Source organism: Physcomitrium patens, chromosome 8, assembly GCF_059467195.1.
Source record: "Physcomitrium patens ecotype Gransden chromosome 8, ASM5946719v1, whole genome shotgun sequence".
Lineage (NCBI taxonomy): Eukaryota > Viridiplantae > Streptophyta > Bryopsida > Funariales > Funariaceae > Physcomitrium > Physcomitrium patens.
This window is the reverse complement of record NC_143417.1, coordinates 5,083,027-5,104,952: the sequence shown is the minus strand read 5'-3', so window position 1 is coordinate 5,104,952 and position 21,926 is coordinate 5,083,027. Positions and strand designations below refer to the sequence as shown.

At 40.2% G+C, this 21,926-nt stretch overlaps 1 protein-coding gene across 2 annotated transcripts; it reads left to right on the top strand.

Moving 5' to 3' along the window:
- Positions 1-417: 417 nt before the first annotated feature.
- LOC112285301 (nuclear-pore anchor) lies at positions 418-20,540 on the top strand. Of its 2 annotated transcripts, XM_024525987.3 has the most exons (54): positions 418-548; positions 989-1,436; positions 1,848-1,994; positions 2,271-2,369; positions 2,644-2,772; positions 2,949-3,041; positions 3,292-3,357; positions 3,643-3,732; positions 3,864-3,941; positions 4,242-4,360; positions 4,555-4,666; positions 4,800-4,892; positions 5,075-5,123; positions 5,334-5,437; positions 5,562-5,630; positions 5,962-6,099; positions 6,467-6,571; positions 6,779-6,892; positions 7,215-7,302; positions 7,688-7,731; positions 7,853-7,926; positions 8,110-8,212; positions 8,521-8,655; positions 8,754-8,852; positions 8,981-9,022; positions 9,162-9,215; positions 9,459-9,638; positions 9,919-9,966; positions 10,067-10,138; positions 10,394-10,477; positions 10,662-10,736; positions 10,854-11,038; positions 11,248-11,350; positions 11,471-11,587; positions 11,702-11,794; positions 12,162-12,323; positions 12,420-12,473; positions 12,799-12,912; positions 13,145-13,222; positions 13,456-13,605; positions 14,118-14,189; positions 14,335-14,511; positions 14,805-14,858; positions 15,003-15,093; positions 15,368-15,558; positions 15,749-15,856; positions 16,284-16,614; positions 16,807-17,039; positions 17,192-17,581; positions 17,821-18,172; positions 18,296-18,720; positions 19,014-19,298; positions 19,653-19,698; positions 19,925-20,540. In XM_024525987.3, exons 2-54 carry the CDS (start codon positions 1,131-1,133, stop codon positions 20,047-20,049), a joined length of 6,945 nt encoding a protein of 2,314 aa, XP_024381755.1. In that variant the 5' UTR covers positions 418-548; positions 989-1,130; the 3' UTR covers positions 20,050-20,540. The 2 variants fall into 2 exon arrangements, with proteins under 2 accessions (XP_024381755.1, XP_024381754.1); XM_024525986.3 differs by having other exon boundaries at positions 17,821-18,720.
- The last annotated feature ends 1,386 nt before the right edge of the window (positions 20,541-21,926 follow it).

The window sequence follows — 21,926 nt, the reverse complement described above, 5'->3', positions numbered from 1 at the left end:
CATTTTATCTCTCACCCACCTAATTATTGTTATATTTTTGAAATAAGAGATTGAAATTTTAGTATTACAGTCAAACAATTATAATCTTAATAAAAATAAAAAAAAAGTTTGATATAACATGGCTTTTCCACAATCTCAAAGAACAAAAACCTATAAAGCCATTAAGTGGAATGCAAAAAATGATGGAAAAATCTTTCAACATTGCAATTATATTGTGCTTTGGGTCCCCATCAATATTAAAATGAGGTTGACTTTGAAGAGGGAACAAGTGACCGGTAATGGCCGGTGGAAATGGTAATAGGAGTGAAGTGCCAGTGTCCGAGCTCTCTGTGTGTGAGTGACCCCGGCCTGGCACGGCGGAGAGGGAAAGGGGGACCTAATTCCGCACCCCTAGACCATGCTCTCTTGCAGTAAGCGACTGGTGGAGCAATTTTCCTTCGGCTTCCACAACGTTGTGGAGGGGTTTTCGCAATCGCCTGCGGCTCTTTGTGGTTCATTTCCAGCTCGGGTTGTTTCCTCCGCGTGCTAGCCTTGCCTCTCAGCTCCAGGTAGGTGTTTTTTGCGCCAACATTGAGCAAGATCTCAGGATGTTACGGTGAAATTTGAAGTTAGGGTGCCGCTGTTGTTGAGTTTGAAGTAGATCCTCCGTGACAGGCTCTATGTAGGGTTTTGGACGTTGGAGTTTAACCCTGGACTGCTTCGGGTGTAATGTTTTATGGTTTTGATGAAGAGTGTCTAGCGAAGGCCATGAGAAGAGTGGATCCTTTCGGAGGACTCAGTTGTGTATTGCGTTTCGAGGCGGTGTCTTTTAATTTGGAAAAAGAAAAAATGCATTCTCTCCTTCTTGTTCTGGTGTAGTTGGTTTTGAAGTGAATTGCGGTCTGGGAAGCTGATGTTGTATTAGTTTGGTAGTTTGGATAGGGTTTTGTTGAGCTTGGTGATCTGCTTGCGTCATATTATGATTGAGATTAGGTTTTTCTGGGAGCAGGTTCTGGCGCTGGGAACATTGAAGGAAGTTTGTTTCGAATTGCGGTGTTGCATGGAGAAGTAAGTGCGTGGCGAGTGGACTATTAGCAGGAAGTTGATGCTGGAGGAAGCTGCATGGTAAGGTTCTTGCGGTAGCAGGCACAATGCCTCTCTTTATGAGCGATTCCGAGCTTGAAAGAGAGCAGGGGAATGTACACGCTGTCGTATCGAAGGCTGACGCCTTCATTCGGGAGCTCCAAGAGCAACTGGAGACCCAAAAAGCTCGTGCAGATGCTGTAACAATCAATGCGGAGCAGACTTGTTCACTTATCGAACAAAAGTTCCTTGCACTCTCGGCGCAATTTTCGCAGCTGGAGAATGAGAAGGATCAGAGTTTTGCTACTTTGGAGCGACGATCCACTGAGCTCGCCCAAGCTCAAGCACAAATTCATAAGTTGGAAATTGAAGCTGTACGTTCTTCCATTTTTTGTTGAATTTTGTTACAAAACTTTGTTGTCAGAGTATTCAGCCTAGCGCAATCATGTTATTAACTCCCTGAACACTGAAATGTGATTGTGTTGAATAAACTGTCACGACTTTCCGGTGCCCTTACAATTGCTTCTCATTTAACGGGCAAGCCCTAAATTTTTGCTGTCAGATAGCCAGCAGCTAAGCTTGCGATTATTGCATGATTTTTCGGCATCACCTAGATGATGAATGAGATCCGTACTCGAGCTAGAAATCGTAATGTTTTATTATATTATATGGCTCAAAGTTCATCAGTGCTTTCATGTTTTTGTAGTTTACCATATTGTGGTCACTTGAATTGTTATTATCAAATGTATTTAAGCTATACTATTCTTTACGTTTTTTGAAAACAGATAAAGCATAATAGTACCACGGAACGCCTATCATGTGAAGTAGGGGAGCTTTCGAAAATAAAACGGGAATTGTTGGAAGTGATTGAGCACAAGAGGTTAGAACTGGAGGAAAAAAATTCATCTATCAAGACCTACCTCAACAAAGTAGTAAGTTACCTGATCCCGATTTTTTCCAGAAACCTTTTTCAAGAGAATGTGAACCAGATTTCAGCGGAGACTCTGGGTTCCACATTTCTCTTAGATCACATATTCTCCGGTCTATTGAAATGTGATAGGATTTGCTAGTGTAGATACTCTCGTTAAATCCTATTTGTTCATTCTATGTAGTGTTTGTATTTAACAATCTTTGTTACATTGTGTTCGGAGCAGACGTATTTTATATGTGTTTTGTTCTGAAGCTGGCTAGCCTATTTCAATGTGCAGGTTGAGTTGACAAACGACCGCAGCAGCCTTGAAGGCAAGCTCCACGAGCTCGAGGCCGAAGTTATTCGCTCTAGGGCTAGTTTGACAAGAATCTCACAGGTACTCTTGATGCATGTAGACCATTTTAGTGAACGTCAATATGATTTGATTTTGGTGAGGTACGCACAAAATTTGAATGAATTTTCTCTTGTTTATCATCTACCTACGAAGTGAGTTCCAATGGCTCCTAACTTTTTTTAGGGCTTGTTAGTAGATTTATCGAGCAAGACTATGCAAAGCAGATGAGGAGACAAGCATTTCATTGTGTAAAATTGTTCCCTATGCCATTGAGTAGATCTTTATTGGTATTGTGTTGCACTTTATTTTAAACCAGGATAAGGAGTTAGTGGAGCAACATAATGCTTGGCTGAATGACGAATTGACAGCAAAAGTTAGCGCTCTTTTGGAGGAGAGACATGAAAGTGCGGAGACAGAGGCGGGTTTGAAGTTTAAATTATCTGAGGTGCTCACATGACCTTACAGCTCACGTTATGTTTATATTACTTTCGTGAGATGATAAGGGTGGTGCTTTGATAATGTTGGTCCTCTGACCGAATTTGTACTCGAACAGATCTGCTTTGATAGTCGCTTCAAACATTCAGCTAAGGTATTGTGTTACATTCCATAATTGTTGTGCAGGCTGAAAGGTCTGTAAAGGATACAACTCAGACATTGCAGCGAACGAAGGAGTACAATCTTGAGTTGGAGTCTAAACTGAGTCAAGTTCGAGAGGTTTGTGTTCTGAAATAAGACTTCTTCCTATGAGTTTCTATGCGGTTAGCTATTTTCTGTTTTTTTTGTCCCGCAGAATCTAGTGTCTAGATCTGCTTGTTTGTGACTTAAATCAGCCGATCAGTGCGTAATATCGAGCACTTCTACAGAGTGTTCGTAGTATGATAATTTTGAATTCTAATTGGGAATCTGTTTTCGAGCAATCGGTCATTGGCGTCATTTGGTACAATATGATATCTTGCTTGTGCAGGAATTGAAGTTTTTAAAGGAAGACTCTGCCGTGAAAGAGGAACAATTTGCTGCTGAAGTTGCTACGGTAATTTTTCTGTTCGCAGAACTTTCGAGTTTTGTGAGGTTGTCGTACCTGCGTAGTCGTTGCACTGCGTGGCACTGCATCTTACAGCGCTTATGTTATTCGACCATGTGAATGAAGAATTTTCTTTTTCAGAATAACCGTTCGTTTAAGAAAGCATTTTGAAGCAAAACCGTGTATGTTAACTTTAATGATTTGGCGTTCACACTATGCTTTCGGTATCTACTCCATTCATGCAATGTACTTCGATCTTTGATTTTTATTACAACTTTGTGTTACTTTGGGCAGGCTGCTAAGCTTTTGGAGCTTTACAAGCAAAGTTCTGATGATTGGTCTAAGAAGTCTCATGAGCTTGAGGGTGTGATTAAAGCGCTTGAGGTACGTTTGATGAGAGTAAGATGTCCTGATTTGTCTGACCATGGTGCACTTTTAGTCTTTTTTCAGACACTTCCAACGAAAGCGTTTTGCTAGCCACATCCTGATTGTGGTCTTTGGGAACATCTGTATAGACGCACCTAAATCAGATAGAAGCAGACTACAAGGAAAAGCTCAAGACTGAACAAAATGCTCGTGAAGAGGCATCCAAAGTAAGATTATTATTATTATTATTATTATTCTTATTTGTTGTCGTTATTGTTTTGTACTATTTTTTTTTTATTCTGAAGTATTTAAATAAAAACCCATCCAAAAACGATCTAAACTTTTAATTCAATAGTGTAAGTTCAAGAACTATTCTGCAGCTACCAGAGCTCTCAGATGGAATTGATGAAGAACACGGTTATCCTATCATACTGTTTTTCCTGTCAGTCATGGTGTAGTTACTCTGTACTGGCAGTTGCAGTTGATGTAAATACTACGTGATGCTTATATTACCCTGGTCATTGTAGGAAGCTGCCGAGCTAAAAGAAAAGTTGGAGAAGATCACTGCGGAGGCCGATAAAGATATTCAAACCAAGTCTAGTGGAGATTTCCTTGCTCTTGCTGATAAGCCATACACGGGTCCCATGTGCGTTCTTTTATGTTATGTTCTGTGCATTAGTTACATCTTTGTTGCTGTTGCGGTATGCATTTCTAGCGATAATTCACAGCAGGACGGGTCATCGATGGTGGTTTCGTCGGGAACGTGTAGATTGTTTTTCTCCCTTGTATTCAAATTATGGGTGCTCATATTATTTATATACATAATTTTTCTGTTAGCAGAGAAGGACAGCTAGCGCTTGAGTTTCCAGGTGACGGTGCTCTAATACCAGTCGTAGCATCTGAGGTGTCAGGGACCGCTCTCGCTGCTGCACTCCTGCGCGATGGTTGGAGTGTAAGTTGAATATGCTTGCACTGATATTCATTCATCACAATGGCTGGATGTCGTGGCCTCGATTTGGAAGGGTCTCGTTATAAATAATTGTCATTACAAAGCACTTTCTGAACTTAAGGAATGCTGTTTACAGTTGGCAAAATTGTATAGCAAGTATCAAGAAGCTGTGGACGCATGGCGGCACGAGAGGCAAGAACGAAGACACTCCCAGTCACTCCTTGAGCGAGTGAGTGGTTACTGCACCCGGGATTATTAACGCCCACTAGTGTACTCGTGAAGGATTTTTAAACCATATTTAGCACTGTGCGATGTAAAACTTCTTTTTGGAAATGTATGCCCTTTTTCTGTAATTTCTGCGTGTGGAGGGTATGTTTTTGGATCATGGGTTTTGATTTTTAAATATTTCAGGTTCTTCATGAGATAGAGCTGAGGGCGGAGGTCATCATGGAAGAACGAGGTGTGTGTGGTTCTTTTGTATTGATGTTCAAGATAACTGATCACTAAGGTTTTGTAACTTTCTGGAAGCTAAGCTGAACTATATTACTGGTTGATGTTTGCTTCGTCTGATAATGCTTGCTTTAGTCATTTCGAACAACCGACACTGTTTGTATGCAAATGATGTAACCATGCGAAAATCCTGACGGCGGCACATTTTTTTTATTTACAGTTGCTCACAATGAGATGGTGGAGGCTTATCATAAGATGGAGGAGAAGCTTCATCAGTACCTAGAAGATCAAAATTCTCTTGACAAATCTTGCAAAGAACTGAAAGTGAGCCTTGCACAGTATATTATGTTAGCAATGAACACATAACTGCTCTGCGTCAAGTCTGTTTTACTTCGTGAACATTCCCTATTCTGCTCTTTATTGTGCTCCACCTTATTTCAACGTGCAGGCTGAATTGCGAAAGAAGGAGAGAGAGTTGAATATGCAGAGAAAAGAGAAAGAAGATCTACAAACTCAGGTATTTCACAAGTGGATAAGTGGACTAGCCCTTAAGCCTATGACTGTGAACTAGTCATTAGCTATTTGATATAGATTTAGACTAAATCTCAGATGATTGGATTTAACAAGTGTAGAGCGTCTGTTTTCATTTCTTTCCGGTTCTAAGTCATAAAACTTCGCTTCTCGATAAGCGATAAGCATAATAAATTCCCTTTTCCATGTCGTTGAACCCATCGTATACCATAGTTAATTTGTGGAGCTAACATGGCGACTAAGCCCCTGGCTTTGGTATGTTCGTAGTTATTTGCTCCTAAAATGCACTAAAGATCCTTTTTTCTTGTTGGTTGCAGGTCGCAGTGCTACTCAAAGAGTGTTTAGACGTCCAACAGCGATTTGGAGTTGGAGACGCAAATGGAGAAACTGCTATTGAATATGTGACTTCTAGGACTGAAAGCTCTGCTTCAGATGCAGTGATTTCTGAAAGACTCGTAAGGCTATCCTTGTTATTTTAGTCTGCCGCTTTTTTGGAACCTTCGTTTTCTTTTAATAGTCTTATTTAAAATTAAGTTTGATAGCTATTTTGTGGACTTGCTGTGTTAGTTTGTAATTAAGTATTAGTCTTTTGTTCCGGACTCTGAGGCGGTGCTGGTATGAAGTTGGTAGCTTGCTAGAAGTAGCGCTAGAGGTTGTGTAGTGCATGTATTTTACCGTCGTATTCTTGATGTTGCAGTCTTATGTGCTTACTTCAAAATTAGTTTCAGTCGGGAGTTAGCTCCTAGTGATAGACTTCACCATTGTATTTTGGCGTTTTCTGTACTCTATGCGTCTTTGATATTTATCATGTCTTTAATACAGCTTTCATTCAAGGACATTCGAGGCATGGTAGAGCACAACACACAATTGCGGACACTTGTGCGAACACTTGGACAGCAGAATGAACTGAAAGAGCAGGAGTTGAAGGTGAACATCCCCATGTTTTAAAGAAAACAGAAAATTCGAATCTCATTCATTTTTTTTTTCAGCACACACATCAATAGGTGGTCCCAATGTCGTTTTTGTACCTGATTCTTACAAACAACTATGGCTAGGCTGTAGTGGTGGAATTTTCGTGATAACCTTTCAGTGTAGCGCTTACATGCTTTTTTGCATCCTTTCCTATTATTTCAGGAAGAATTTCAGGTAGAGCTGAAGAGACGCCTTGAAGATATAGGCCGTAAAGTTGCCGACACTGTCAAAAGAAGTGAAGAGCAGGCAGAAATTATTGACAGGCTTCAAGGGACTGTAAGTCTTGTTTTGATGGTCTTGTAGTCTTCCACATCATTAGTGTGAAACTTAGGATTTAGTTTATGTGATATTTCTAATAATTATGTGACAATGCGGTACCTGGAGGTTTATTCTGTACATGCTCCGCTTTTTGTGGTCTGCCTGTACTCATTTAGTGCCTGTTTGCAGCTGCGTCAGATAATCTTGTCACATTCAGTTTATTTTTTAAAGTTATTCCTCAGCTGCAGAATGCGGCCAGATTGTCTTCCGTTCCACGACATTTATTTTCCTCCTAGTTTTTGACAGTTTCCTCAACTGCCCTGGTGGTTTAATTCTGCAGGTTGGCATGTACAGAAGGCTTTATGAAGATGAGATGAATACACGTCGTTTGTCCCAACAGAATGCTGGGGTTCCACCAATGGCTTCAGGTACAGGCTTCAATTGTGGATTTGAACATAAATCTGCAGTATCTTCAGCTTAAATAAAAGCATGGTCTCATCTAGAATCTTCGTCAGTGTGTCTGGCTGTGTACATGGATACCTTGGTTGTTTTCATGTCTTCACCCAGATAATCCTTTCAGTAGTTTTGAAACATTTTTTTTGTATGGATGGAACAACAAAGTCAGGTATAGTTGCAGCTGTGTATCAATTTTAGTGAGGCGAGGTAAGGTAAAGTGATTTTGGACCGCAGATACTAGTTTTAGGGGTTGTAATTATTCTGTTGGTTTTGATAATTATTCTGGCGTGGGCATTCAAGTTGAATGTTCTGAAGGTTGAATAATTATTATATTCTTCGTCGATGCCTGAATTGCAGGAAACAATGTTCAGGATCTTCGGAAGCTTCTTGACAATTCTCAGGTGTGAGAGTGCCACATACTTTCATGCTGTACGGTGCTTTTCTAGTATCTGTAGTCTTTGACCAGTTGAATTGAATGAGCTTATCATGCTTATATGTTTTGTTGCATTTTTGTTTGTTCAGGAAGAGATTAGTAAAATACGCGAAGAAGCTACAACTCGAGTTAAACTATTGGAGGAAGAGCTCACCAAAGTTAGGTTAGTTGAATATGAGGGCCTTTTTGTTCTGAAGAGGACGTAGTCTGGGATACAGATTGTTAATTAGCTTTCAAGGTTCTAATACGGAAGAGTTATCAATTCATTTACTGTGATAATTTGATGCCCCTGTATACTACTTAAATTTGACACATATCTGTCATGGGTTATTGACTTGGATATCAGGCAGGAAATTACTAACATGCGTGTGGAGAGTGCGAGAGCTGATGCTGAGGCCTCCTTTGCTAGGGATCAGCTATCATCACGGATGCGTGAGACAGAGAACCAGGTCTCTTCGCGTATCCAATCTGCTCGATGTTTCTTGAGCATCATGAATTACTGTGAACTATTGTTTTGAATATCAATCATTAAAAGGCGAGATGAGTTGCTTCTGGATATAATCTGGTGCATCTAACGGTTGTGGATAATCCAGTAATTGATGTGCCGTGATACGCTCTTGCTTGATGTTTTTCTGTCCTGATTGAATAGCAGCTATGTTACTTTTACTCCTTGCTCGCTGAAAGCTGTTTACTGTTGATACAGAATTTCTGTTTGTTATCATATTAATTATTATACATGATTGGTGCTCATTCTCAGAGGAAAGAGATGGAGACAGTACTTGCAAGGAATATGGAGTTTTCGCAAACAATTACCGACTATCAGCGCCGACTACGGGAGAGTGCCCAAAAGTTGCAGGCGGCAGAAGATCTTGCTCGTCGCCGTTCAATCGAGGTTGATTATCGTATTTACTCATATTTTGGCTTGGTCCCTCGATGCTCACGTAGATAAATTGGATCACGCATTAAATATTCGACGTCTTGGATGTGCAGTTTTCAGTTGCTGAAAGGGAGAAGGAACTGTTAGCAGCTGCAGAGAGAAGATCTTCTGAGGAGGTGGCAATGTTGTCCGATCGTTTGCATCGGGTCCAGGTATAATTAAGTCATTATCGTAACCTTAGCTTAAGTTTTTATCTATGCTTCTTCACTGATGGTTATTCTCCTTATCTGATATTTCATTGATGCACTGTATTGACTGGTTTCTGTAAATGGTCGTACAGGCTGCTCTGGATACGATGCAGAGTGTGGAAGAGACTCGTGAGGTATTATGAACCGGCTTGGTTTTTCTTTTTGGGGCAATATAATTAACACGTTCTAATAGAATACATCTTGATAATGAAAAGACTTGGTACTTTTGAAACTGTGAATAGTAACTCCAAAGTGTTTCCCCATGAATCGCAGAGCATGAGAATTGTCGAGAAGAAGAAGCTAGAAAGCGAGTTAAGCAACCTTCAGGTAAAGATAATGTCTTGCCCTTGCGTCTGAACCCCTAAAACTTGTACATTTTTTACTGCGGAGGAACCTCTATCCTAACTATCAATTAAGTTCTGCAGATTTTTGAGCACTTGTGGATACTTTTGCAGAAGTTTCATACTACGAATGTAATATTTTTATTAAACTAAAAGTAATCTGTATTTAGCTGTGTTGTAAATTTTCTTTGGTACTGATATTTCTTATGTTAACATCAATGTTTTACAGAAAGAATGGGTCGAGGCAAGGAAAGAGCTGGAAATTGAACGAGAACATGGACGACGCTTAACTACTCAGCGTGATAGAGCTGTAAGCGAGGCGTTGGAACGGGTTGAAGCTGTGAGCAAGGAGCTAGCAGTTGCCCTGAAGTCTGTTTCTGCAGCAGAGACGCGGGCGCAAGTTGCAGAGGTTAGCATTGGCATGTCTTTCATTAAACAGATTTTGGCTCGTGTATCCTTCTTGAGTCCTAACGAGCTTTGCCCTAGTTTTCATCGGTTCCGAATGACACTGATGTAGCTATTGTAGTTATTTTTGCATCGTAATACATGATGTCCATCCTTGTTCCAAGTTAGTGTCAATTAGCAGATACGAAAGTAGCTTTAGTTAAGCCAAGTGTTAGCAGTCGTGTTGCTTTGTTCATCATTTCTATTTGGGTAATTGTTTTAAGATTATTTCTCAATGATTGTAGGCGCGCTGTGTTGAGCTGGAGTTGAGTTTGAAGAAGGCTGACGATAAGGTGAATTGCAAACGTACTTGTGATTTTCATGCAGTTATACAATTCATCTGCTGTGTTTAGTATCCTGTAGTCAATATAGGCTGACACCTTGACACCACAGATTCTGCTGGCTTTGGGAGGGTCAAAGACTTTGGTTAGTGATGATGGCGTTGGTGTTGATGTCGATAATGAGGTGAGGATTTTCCTTCGGTTCTCTTGACGATTTCAGCTCTCATCAGGTAGCTAGAATTATCACGCTTGTGTCCACAAATTTCTATCACTTAAATGGTTTGTGAAATCTAATGTTGTATTGAAGCGATTTATATGTGAGTTTTTGCTTGTATTTATTGTTGGACGTCATTGTAAACACGTGCATTTTGGGTTTACGTATTGTGTTATTGAACTTCTCAATTTGTTACAGTAAGTGTTGCTTTCGATTTGTGTACAGATAATGTTAAATCTTCAGCAAACAAAAGAGGAATTGGAGCGTTTGAAGGAAGATTTGGCAGCTGCCAAGATCCATACTGACCAAGTGGGTGTAGAATAGATTCGACGAATTTGCTGTATAATTTGCATTTTGTAACGCACTCTACTCTTGTCAATTAGATGATCTTACCCTTATTCATACTTGTGTAGAGGGCTGTTTCTTCGTCCTGAAATATGCAATTTCTTTTCGTTTTTTACAACCTGCTTACAAGTACGACATATGTATGCAGTACAAAAAGATTGCTCATGCCAGCGAAGAGGCTTTGAAACAGATGGAGGAAGCTTATCTAAATTACAAGGATGAGGTACATTTTTCGTATTAGCCACGTTTTTATCGACATCACAGGCTGTGCCCAGGAATCATAGTTCGTTGTGGTGTTTCTTATTCGAATTTTTTTGTACTTATGTTCTTGATTCTTCAGTCTGAGCGGAGAAGAGAATTGCTGGAATCCGAAGTCAAAGATCTACAAAAGCGGGTCAGTGAGTTGGAAGCGGATATTTCTGAGAAAGACAAAGCTGCAGACGTTGCCGCTGAGGAAAAAGAAAAAGCTCTCACGAGTGCATTGAAAGAAATATCTTCCCTTAAGGAATCTCTCGTCAGTAAAGAGTAAGTTATTAATCTGTCGTCTCTAATAAATAGGCAATTTTTTCCCCTGAAGTTTGGAGCTTGTGTAGATGACTAGATCCCTTTGCAAGATGCTAAGTTTATTCTCATTTTTATCTCAATCGCTGAATGAGCATAGCTCGGTAGTCTTTTTCTTCTGATATTGAATTGCGTTCCTCATCACAAAATGATATTTTTCATCTTTCTTTCAGAGCCGTTGCAGTGGAATCGGAGGAAAGGATTTCATCTTTGAAGCACGAGGTGGAGAAGCTACGTCAACAATGGCGTGATGCTCAGAATAACTACCAGAGTCAGGTTTGGATTTAGAACTCATTTGTTGTAAACGAATTCGCATAATTTTGCTTTATGGTTTGCCATTTCACAAATGTTAAATCAGAGGGTTTGGCGTCATCACTTTCTGGTCATTGTATGTAGGTTCTTCTGCAAGCAGACACAATAAGAGAGTTAACTGCGACTTCTGAGAAACTTTCAAATTTGGAGTCAGTGGAGCAAACTTTGCGTGAGCGAGCAGAGAGTGCCGAAGCAGAATTGGTATGAGCCAACTTGACTGAGGAATTCGAAGAATTTTTTTTCGCAATGACCGAGGAGTTCTTTGTAGCTTGTGGAAACCAGATGTTAACATGTTTGTACGTTTTGGTCGTGCAGGGAAGTTTGCACGTTCATTGGGCAATGGAAAAGTCCTCTTTAGAGGCAGCTAAACTTGAAGCTGAGAAGAAAGTCAAAGCTTTGGATGAGCAGGTACGAAAGTAGAAAATGACGGATGTTGAGAATTAGGTTGGACCTTAATGAATACGGTAGATTTAACACGAACGGTATATGACTCGGCTTTTTTGTTTTACTGTTCACCCGCGGCTGTACATAGGAAAGTGTAACTTTAGGAAGATTCAGTTGATCTATCTCTGTATTAGTTCCTTAGATAGGGTTATTTTGAAGCGAATTCTTTCATTCTTTTTTTCTTTATTGATGATTTATTATTATTTATTTATTATTATTTTTTATCGTTCAATCACGTTGCGTGATTAACCGGTTAATTGAAATATTGTAAGTACTGGCAGTTCAAATCAAGATGCTCTCTATATAACTAAGAACTCGATGTGTTATGCAGAATCAAATATTGTTGGATAGACTGGAAGGCATGCACATCGTGGCTGCAGAAAGTGAACGAAAAGCATCAGTGTCTGTGACCGAATCAGGAGAAACTTCGGAGTTTCAAGGAGGATCCGACCTGCAGAACGTGATCAGATATCTGCGCCGTTCGAAAGAGACGGTTAGTTTCCTCAAGTTGCAGTGCACATTCTGACCCAGATTTCTTGTTTAAAGGTCAAGTATGTAGAATTTCAACCTGACTTGGGAATCGTTGCAGGCGGACACGGAGCTAACGTTAATGAAGCAAGAACGGGTTCGGTTGCAGAAACAGGTACTCTGACCCTGAGAGATTGTTGTGAATATCTCAACAATTAGCATTGATTCATTTTGAGTTCTTTTAATATGTTCATTTTCTTGAGTTTAGAATTAATTGTTTTTGGCTGTTCTTATCAGTCCTTCTCGCCCGACAGTTTGGTTATTTGATCGGTACCCGAAATTGAATGTGCATGTAACCACCATCCTCAGACCCTTGATGATCTTCGGAGAGATTGTTTCAAGTTTAGAGGCTTGGGTCAATTCTACCTTTCTATTATTTGATATGCACAAGTCTGCATTTCACAATTAAGTTCGAGCTTATGTTCTGTGATGTTGGTTAGCTGGAAGGAGCTTATCGGGCTGCTGAGGAAGCACAAGCAAGCTTGCGTCGCGAACATGAAAGTGCACGAGTCAGTTTGTATACTGATGAGGAATTTCGAACTCTCCAAACCCAGGTGTGTGAACCCCATCTGAAGTTGTTGCCAATCTTGGTCACTAGCTTAAATACTCTGCTACTTTGAGATGCTACAATATCAGACAGTCGCAAATGAAGGGGGTCCGTTCATTAGATGTAAGTATCTTGTGCATCTTTTTTAAACGATGCATATAACTGGATGATCTTGTTGCTCCCTCTTTCTACAATGTCTGTGATTTTAAGAATGTTTTTATATGTTTTTGCGCAAGTAGGTCAGGGAGCTGAATCTCCTACGAGAAAGTAATGCGGAACTTCGAGAAGAAAATAAGAAATCCTTCGAAGATTGTCGGGTATGTTATTTCTTTGCTGGTGTTTGTTTCACCGCAAATGACGGGTCCAATGCCTCTTTTTGTGTACTTGTATTTTGTTTGATGTTTCTGGTATTTTATGGCAATCTTTATGATAAGTTGTTACGTTATATGTTGTTATGATCGTGTTAACTATGCTGTAGAAGGTGAAGCGAAGGGTGGGTAATTGTTTGATTTAGTCAGTGGTGTTAATATAGTATGAGATTCTTTGTCAGGAATGGCGCGAGAAGGCTAGAGTGGCACAGTCGGAATTGGAGCCTTTGCGGAAGCGCCTGCGAGAAAAGGAAGTTGATTTAGAAGCAAGTGCACGTACATTGGAAAGTCAGAAAGCACAGACTCAGAGATGGGAGAGGCGAGTGTCACAGGTTTGCAGTCTCTTTGTGGCGACAAAGTTTCTCTGTTGGCATTTTAAAACTGTAGCTGATATATTTCGATCATTGTTCTGGATGTTTGTAACTTCATTTCATATGTAAATCTGCCATGGCATTGTTTTCGTGGTTCAGGCAATCCGTCTGTAGGTTTAGGGGTGTTTTACATCTTGTGCCAAGGGACCGCTCAATGTTTTCATCCGTGTTTGGAAAGGACAAGTAGTAAGACAAGATAGGAGAATATTATAATACATTTTATTTAAAAGTACCTGGGCCCCTGCACAACTTTTGAAGAGATCTCCTCTAACGATCAATGTGACAAGATTATTTTGCAGTTAGTGTTGTTACGTTGGGTCTACGACTATTTTTCCATATCGGGTCTCTTCTATCATACTCATGCTTTAGATAACAGTCCTCAACCTTGAAGCTATCATAACATGGAGTCGAATGACTAAAATTTCCCTCGACTCAGGTGAAACTGAAACTTTGATTCGCTCCATTGTTTGCAGTTGCTAGACAAGTACAAAGCTGTTGACTTAGAAGAGTATCAACGAGTGAAGAACGAGCTTTCTGCGATTCAGGTAAAAAGAGTTCATTTGTGTGTGAACTTGTTTATGCTTTAACATTTCTATTCTTGTAATTGTACGAGATTTTTACCCATTGTGAGATTACTCTTTGTTCGACGTTGTTATCAATGAACTCTTTTACTCTTCGTGCTAAATGCAGGATCGAGAGAAAGAAACCAGGTCTTCACTTGAGATTGCTAGGAAAGAAATACAGGACTTAAAGTCTGTCGTAACAAAATTCGAGGAGGAAAAGCAAGCGAAGAATAACCAAATCAGTGATTTTGAAAATCGTGTTGCGGAATTGGACAGAAAACTGCAGGATGCTTTGCAAAACGAGGTATTTTGTTCATTTATAGTGATCTTTGTCTAAGCACTTACTGATCTAAGAATCAAGTTTGACATATGAAACTTGTCACTGGGTGAGCGTAGGATGGTTGACAAGAGCAACGAGTAGATTTTAACGTTTATTTGTACTATGTTGTATATGTTAGGTTTCTGATATATATTAAAGCTATTTACTACATACCAGACTGTATTGAGGTAGTTTTTTAGCACTGTCATGGTTGGTCCGTGTTAGTACGTTGTTTGTTTTCTTAGTTTTATCTCATTGGTTTTTCAATTCTGACGCAGACAAACGTGAAAACTGAGCTTACACGTTTTAAAAGACACGCTGCTTTTCAGAAGGTGTGTATGAAACCACTGTGTGGGCGAGATACATTCCAAGCTAGTTATTGGACTGTGTTCGGTTGATCTTGTGTCCATGCTAATTTTGATTGGTGCAATGTCTTTTAAAGCACTTGCATGACCTGTGGTATGTGTGGCGTTCAGAAAAAAATTGACGACTTGAACAAGGAAAAAGAGGACATTTCAAATGAGACTGAGAACCTCAGAAAGCAAATTGAAGAGCTCAGAACAACTGGTATGTAATGCACACAGAGTTCTGCCGTATCTTGACTACTTAATGGCAAAAGGCGTAGCTAGTCAGTTGCATATTCTTGTTTTGCTACATTGTGCTTAGTCCACAACTTCGCTTGTCTTTGCGGCTTGGAAATATCTTGTATTGACCATACGTGTTAGAATGCCGTAGTCACTTTTCGGAGTCTCAGCTGATATATCATGTTTTGGAACAGCCTCGGATGTTTTTCTTTTCAGAGGCTCACCACGTTTCTTACAACTCTAATTCTCATCTTCAGGTTCAGGAAGACGACCTGGTGGTGATCAATTTGCTGCAAAGCAATATGAGGCACGGATAGAGCAGGTGCAGAAGGATTTGAAGGACGCAAATAACAGGTTTGAGCAGGCTGAAAGGGAGGCGGCTGCTCGACAAGAGCAAGTTCAGAGGGAGGTTGAAAACCAGTTGAAAGAGAGAGATTCTCGCATTCAGGTTTGTACATTTCGCTATCTTCGCATAGTTCTTAAAATTGAGTTTGTAGTAGTCCTACAATTAATTTGAGTTTCTATGATTTACAAACCGTCGTTGTTATGTTTGAGAGTGTCCAATCCCACTTGATAGTGTAATCCCTCTATTGATGAAAGTTTCTGGGTTACTTGTTACTTGGGTATCTGTCGTCCAGGTTCTGGAAAAAGCTCTTGAGAGAGAAAAAGAAGAAGCGAAGAGAGAGAAAGTCAGGAGAATGAAGAATGATAGAGCTTATCTTGAATACAATCAGAAAGCGCAACAGGTTACATTATTTGTCATTTCTTACCTTGTCTCTAATTTGCTTTTTTGAATGTCTTAATCAATTTTATACCATTTCATGATAGTATGGAATTTAATGAGGATCCTTTGTTATTTTTACGGAGGTAGGAAATGTCTGGATGAACCCGAGCACTTGCAGCCATTTTCTCTTTCTTCTTGTACTTCTCTTGAATTCTCGTATACCCTCCTGTTTGGTCTACTCGGTGTAGAAACAAGGTGATAAATGATTTTGGAGAAGGAGAAGGAGCAGTCTTATGTGTTATGGGCCATCTTTTTTCTAGCTTATCCTACCCGACAGTTTGTTTTCAGTGGTTGAAAGTTACTACCGATGAATCGTCATTTGTGATTGTGGTAATACTAATTCAATTCAGTATTTTGGAATTTAATTATATCTTTTTCTCGATGTGCAGCAACTAGCTAGCGCAGGCCTGGCTGTGGAGCCTTCAACGAAGGCAGCAGAGCATGAGGAGACCGGCGAAACAAATCAAGGAACTTTACAACAGACGGCGCAGGATGCAGCTCCAGAAACATCGACAGCTGCTACCCCTGCCTCTAGCACTCCTGCGCTTTCTGTGCCAACGACAGCAGGAGCTGCAGAGCCATCTGCACCCATTGAAACCACTTCAGCAACTCCAGTTTCTGCAGAGCCATCCACCATTATCACTGAGCCTGCCAGTGGGATGCCGACTGCTCCCATTGAACCACCTTCTGTAGTACCAGCTCCTCCAGCTCCACATTCTGGTGCGACTCGTCCTTATTCGGCGTCCTAGGCTTGATTGAGTTGTACCAGACATTTAAGCTGCCTGTGCACTGATGAGTCGAAGAAAATTAATTATGTACAAAGTACTTTACTAAGCAGGAGTTTCGTTTGTGTCACACGCTCTTTCGTCAAAATTTGCGTCATTTGGTATTTATGCCCATTGTCTTCTTCAGGACGTCCACTGAGGGCCGACGTTAATCCCTTCGTTCCTGGAGTATCGACTTCAGTCCCTCCAGTGCGGCCATCCATTAGAGCTACATCGTCTGCTAGTGCAAATGCTCCTGTGCGGCCTCCAGCAAGATCGATTCCTACAATTCCTGCTGCTGCGCCATCCATTCCAACCTCATTTGACATCGCAAGAGAACGAGAGATGGCTCTGCTTCGTGAAAAAATAAAACAAGAAGAGGTACAATAAAAGCTTAGCTTGTCTCTAGTTTGAAGTACGACAGCTTATTATTCATTTATTGTAGGTAAGATGTTTTATGCGTAGTCTGCTCTCTTAGGGGAGAGTTTTTAACACATGAACTCACTTAGTGGCATTCTTCTCATTTCCAACAGAGCAAACGCAAGACTACTCGCCGTTTGATTCGGCCTCGTATCGAGCCAGCGCATGGAGCGACTACCAGCAGTATGGAAATTGGAGAAGGTTCGCAGGAAGTTGTAAGTGAAATGGTTGATGCCGACATTGAGATTCCAGGTGAAGGGAAGGCACCCGTAATATCAGAGCTTCCTGACCGTGTAGCCTCCCCTCCCACTGGAGTTGGCGAAACCGTACCAAGTGCAGGTGCAGTTGAGACCCCGATCGTGGTTGCTCCACCGGCAACTGCAGTATCTGTTGCACGAAAGCGTGCAGCCCCTGCACAAGAAGCTACGCTTGATGATGAGGTCCCGTTGCAGGATAGCAAATCAGAGAAGGCCCCGCCACAGAAAAAATCACGTCCAGCTGAGGTGAGATGCTTGATTTGATCATGGAGATTCAATAGTATTCTAACCCTTTGGTGTATCAAAGCCATAAAAGAATATCCGTCTCCCATCTGTCAAGGCGGCTAGTTTTCGATTGTCAATAAGGTTTGGCATGAAGTCGTAAACAATCGATTTGTTTGTACTTATCTTCAAAATTAGAGCGTTAGAGTGTTTGGGTGGGCTCTGAAAAGGGCAGCCTTATAAGAAACTTTCCGAATGTGCAGGAAACACAAACGGAGGATCTGAACTCCTTAACTGGCGTACAAAGTAGTGCTCACCATGTGGAGAATGCTGATATTCCATCAGAAGTTCGTCCACAGGGTACTACAATATCCGAGATTTCTGATTCCGTTGATCATCGTCCTCTTGCTGATGCTGCCGATGCTCCAGCTTTGAAAAAGCCAAGAATTGTTCACGTGAATGATATCACTGCACCTGTTCAGTCATTGGAGAAAGGCACGTCCTCATCAAGTCAGAATATAGGTTTGCTCCAAGAGAAGGCTGATTTGGGTCAGAAGGAATCGTCAAATCTAGAGGAGCTGGGTGGAAAACCTGGAGGACAATTACAGGAAGCAGGTACGGAGTCGCTGGAACTACCAGTTGTGTCAACATTCAAGACTGATGGTCAATTTCCAGGTGAATCCATGATGATGGATAGTCTCCCCGCTACAAGTCTTGACCCTTTCACAAACGTTGCAGAGCTGGTTGTGGATTCGATGACTGGAAGTGCTGTCGATGAGGCCATTGGTCAATTTCAAAAACCAGGGCTTGAGGTTGACTTACCTGGGGGCACTGCAACAGAGACTATTACAACAGTGACTACGATCATCGAAGAAGAAATTGTTACCACAACGGAAACAGTTGAAATGGGAACAGAACCTCAGAATCCTGATGACGCTGAAGAAGGTGAAATAGTTCCAGAGGTTGTGGAAGATGTCACCAAACCTGCAGAAGCAGTGCCATCTGATGCTAATGCACACGACAGCAAAGACCGTGGTCCAGAATCAATTGCCAAGCCAGAAGTTGAAGACCCCAAGACATCAACTACTTCCATCACTGTTGATGCAGAAAGTGTTCCCCAAGGAACAGAGGCAGCTGGTCCGAATTCTCCATTGGAATCAGAGGTGACAAATTCATAGTAGGATATAATACTAAAAATCAGTCTAGGTCGGATTCCAATTATCTAAATCATCAACTTTCTATGTATTAACATGATGTAGTCCGTGCTTATTGGAAACGTTAGTGTGATGAGAGTACTAACCATTTTTGTATATTATACTATATCTCCTTTTGGCGGCCTTTGAGAAATCGTAGTGTACTAACACAAATTATGTATTGTGATATCATACACAATACACGACCTCATTTTTGTGGCCTTCAAGTAGTTGTAGAGTATTTAACTGAATGTCTTTCACAGGTACCGATTTCGTCAACCTCTACTCCGGAGGTAGCAAAGCCTGCAGATACTGAGCCGTCTACTGAGATGAGTGTTGAAGAGAGATTGTCTGAGGCTGCTCGAACTGCTGAAGTTGCTAGTGGTCATCGGACAAGACTGGCAACAGGAACTGTGCAAAGATCTCCTGGGCGGGGTGGTACGACTATTAATTTGGCTGATCGTGCCAAGGAGAGAGCCGCACTTCGCCAAGGAGTTGCAGCTCCAACGTCCCCAGGTGGTCGTCGCGGTGGACGTGGTGGAAGAAAGGTACATTTCACCAGTGACATCTCGTTTTAGTTTTGTTTCTATACCAAATACTGACCACCTCGTTCTTTGGTTTTCTTGCAAGAGTATAATGTAGTGAAAGCTAGGTCAGGTGCACTTGCTTAAATTTTATACCTGCTGCTGCGCATCCTAATGTGCTTTAGAAGATGTCTATCAGCTTATGATTCCCATGTAGCTACTGTTATCCTACTACCCTGTGTCTTACATATTAATCAATGTTGCTATATTTAATCTGACCAAATAAATAATGAAAGTAATGATTGTTATATTTAAGAAAATGAGAGTACTGAAAAGGTGTCATTAATATTTTTTCGTACAACAACGTGATGCACTCAGAGAGGTGTAGGAGCAGGGCGTGGCAGGCTAGGCGGTGCAGGTAGAGGTGAGATAAAAGCCTTTTCCTTGTTCTATCTGTTTAAAGAACCTTGATAGCTGTATTCCAGGAAAGCTTTTCTTGGAAATATTTTAGACGGTTGCCGAATGATATACGTGGTTTTTATTTTCAAGGTTTACCTCCTGCTGATATTGGTGGTGTTCCACTTACTGAATATTGGTAGATTTTTGGGAATTTGTCTCGTCTTCTTGAATTTCTTTTGCTTTCTCTGTAGGTGAAGGCAGTGGTACATTACCGCAAGGAGGAGCTTCAGGAACAAATCCAGGCGATCAACCACAACAATCTACCAATCCTTCAGTTCCACACGATTTTACAAACACTAAGGACAGTCAAAGTTGAAGGCAGAGCCAAACAAGGCAGTGAAGGTTGTAGCTTTAGCTCATGTGGAAGCAAAAATGCCATCGATGGCTACAAATTCTGAGTACGATTTACTGAAATTTTATTTGACCTGCTCTAATTATTTTTCTTGTCGAGAAATTCGGGGTACAAAGATGTTCAGACAGTATTGGTTAAGTAATATGTGCATAACTTGTTTTTGGATTACTGTCGAGTTTATAGGGTCTACAGGCTTTCGGAGGGGTAAACCAGGCCTTATGTTCTCGCTGATTATAGTAGACACTTTAGTGTTCAACTCTCATGGTTCTCGAGGGTGCATTTTGGAAGCTTTTCATGAAGTTTCAAGTCTGTAGGTGAGGCTTGTCCCGTCTGTTTGAGGACGCGCATTGGCTGAGTGTTACCAATTTTATCGATGTTGATTTGTCGCGGTTTCTGCACTTGCAAGGAACGTTTCATCCGATGCAACTTCTTTTGTTGCATTTCGTCTGGTGTTATTCAATTGTGTGGAAAATAACGGTTTGAATCTGCTTTTGTGTGATGCGTTTTGTGAATTTTCCAACTTTTGCACTTACGTAATAATCCAAGGGACATAGTATCACTAGTCTCTAATTTTCTACCGTTTATTCGTATAAATTTACATCAAACCTTGGCATCTCAATGTAAAATGCCATTACTTCCATAATATTGATTGCAAAGCATGGATCTCATATAATTGCAAAGGAGATTGTACTTAGTTGCTAGGACAATGGTTCCTTTGTAGATTTCTTGGTGACATACAGAAAATGTACTAACTTTCAATAGATGTTTGTTATTTACTACCAACGCCAAGAACTACTATAGAAGCATGTTATGAACCAAAAATTGGTATGCTTTCTACATAAAAATATAATTTGATTGGGTAGTATTTGCTTTTTTTGACTTAGATGTTTTTCATTTTACACATAAATATGAACCATGGTTGGATATATAATATAATACTCTCGATTTGAGAGTTCAATAAAAGCTATTGTCAATAATTCACTGCAATAAGTTTAAATTCTAACCCTCTGTAACATGCTAAGTATATAATGCTGCTTAAAACTTAGATGATTGTCTTTAAATCCAATGCCAATTTCATTGTCTTCATAAATATTGAGGATCTTGAAGACTAAATACAAAACAACTGCAATACAAGTATATGAATGCTAATATATTTTGTGCTGTAGCGCTAGTTAGATAACCCTCAATTCTATTAAACAACCACCAAATTTTATGGTTTCTTTTAAAAAATTTGGAGCATCACTTAGTGCTAACATAGTCCAAGGTTGCTATTTATTTGAAGAAGCAACATTTATATTCCTTGCATCATCACTTAAGACTATAGAAGAAGTCTCTCTACCGAAATTGGTTTTTATATATACTGCTCCTATAGGTGATGAAACATCATTGATGATGACTTATCAAAACACCTCTCTTAATAAGACTTGGTTTTAGAATATCACAACATACTTAGTCCTTGATTTTAAAATTTGAATGAATGAAGGCAACTTACAAACATTAGAAATGTCCTTTAAAGCTCTTCCATCTTGTTGAGTAAATCAAATAGGTGTGCATTATTTTTCATCATTGCCATGGACATCCAATGCCCATTTAAAATATCATCTATCTTCTAATCAATAGGAAGTATGATTTAAGAAAATACCAAAATTAGCACATAATCACTTAGATTAGTAACCATAAGATTCTAAAGCCATTACATCTATAGAAATTATTAGGCTAAGTAATTGCCAAACATAATGTCTATCTTCTATAATCTTTAGCCACAAATTACTAAATAGAGATATGTTTTTAAAAATGTACATCTATGGTGTAGAATCTACAAGTAGATGACTATTACATGA

Bases quoted from the DNA above. Each gene is read 5' to 3' on its own strand.
- LOC112285301 (XM_024525986.3), top strand. From the start codon at position 1,131: ATGCCTCTCTTTATGAGCGATTCCGAGCTTGAAAGAGAGCAGGGGAAT. The intron at 3,733-3,863 runs GTACGTTTGATG...ACATCTGTATAG, and splicing joins GTGTGATTAAAGCGCTTGAG to ACGCACCTAAATCAGATAGA. The intron at 7,732-7,852 runs GTGTGAGAGTGC...TTGTTTGTTCAG, and splicing joins AGCTTCTTGACAATTCTCAG to GAAGAGATTAGTAAAATACG.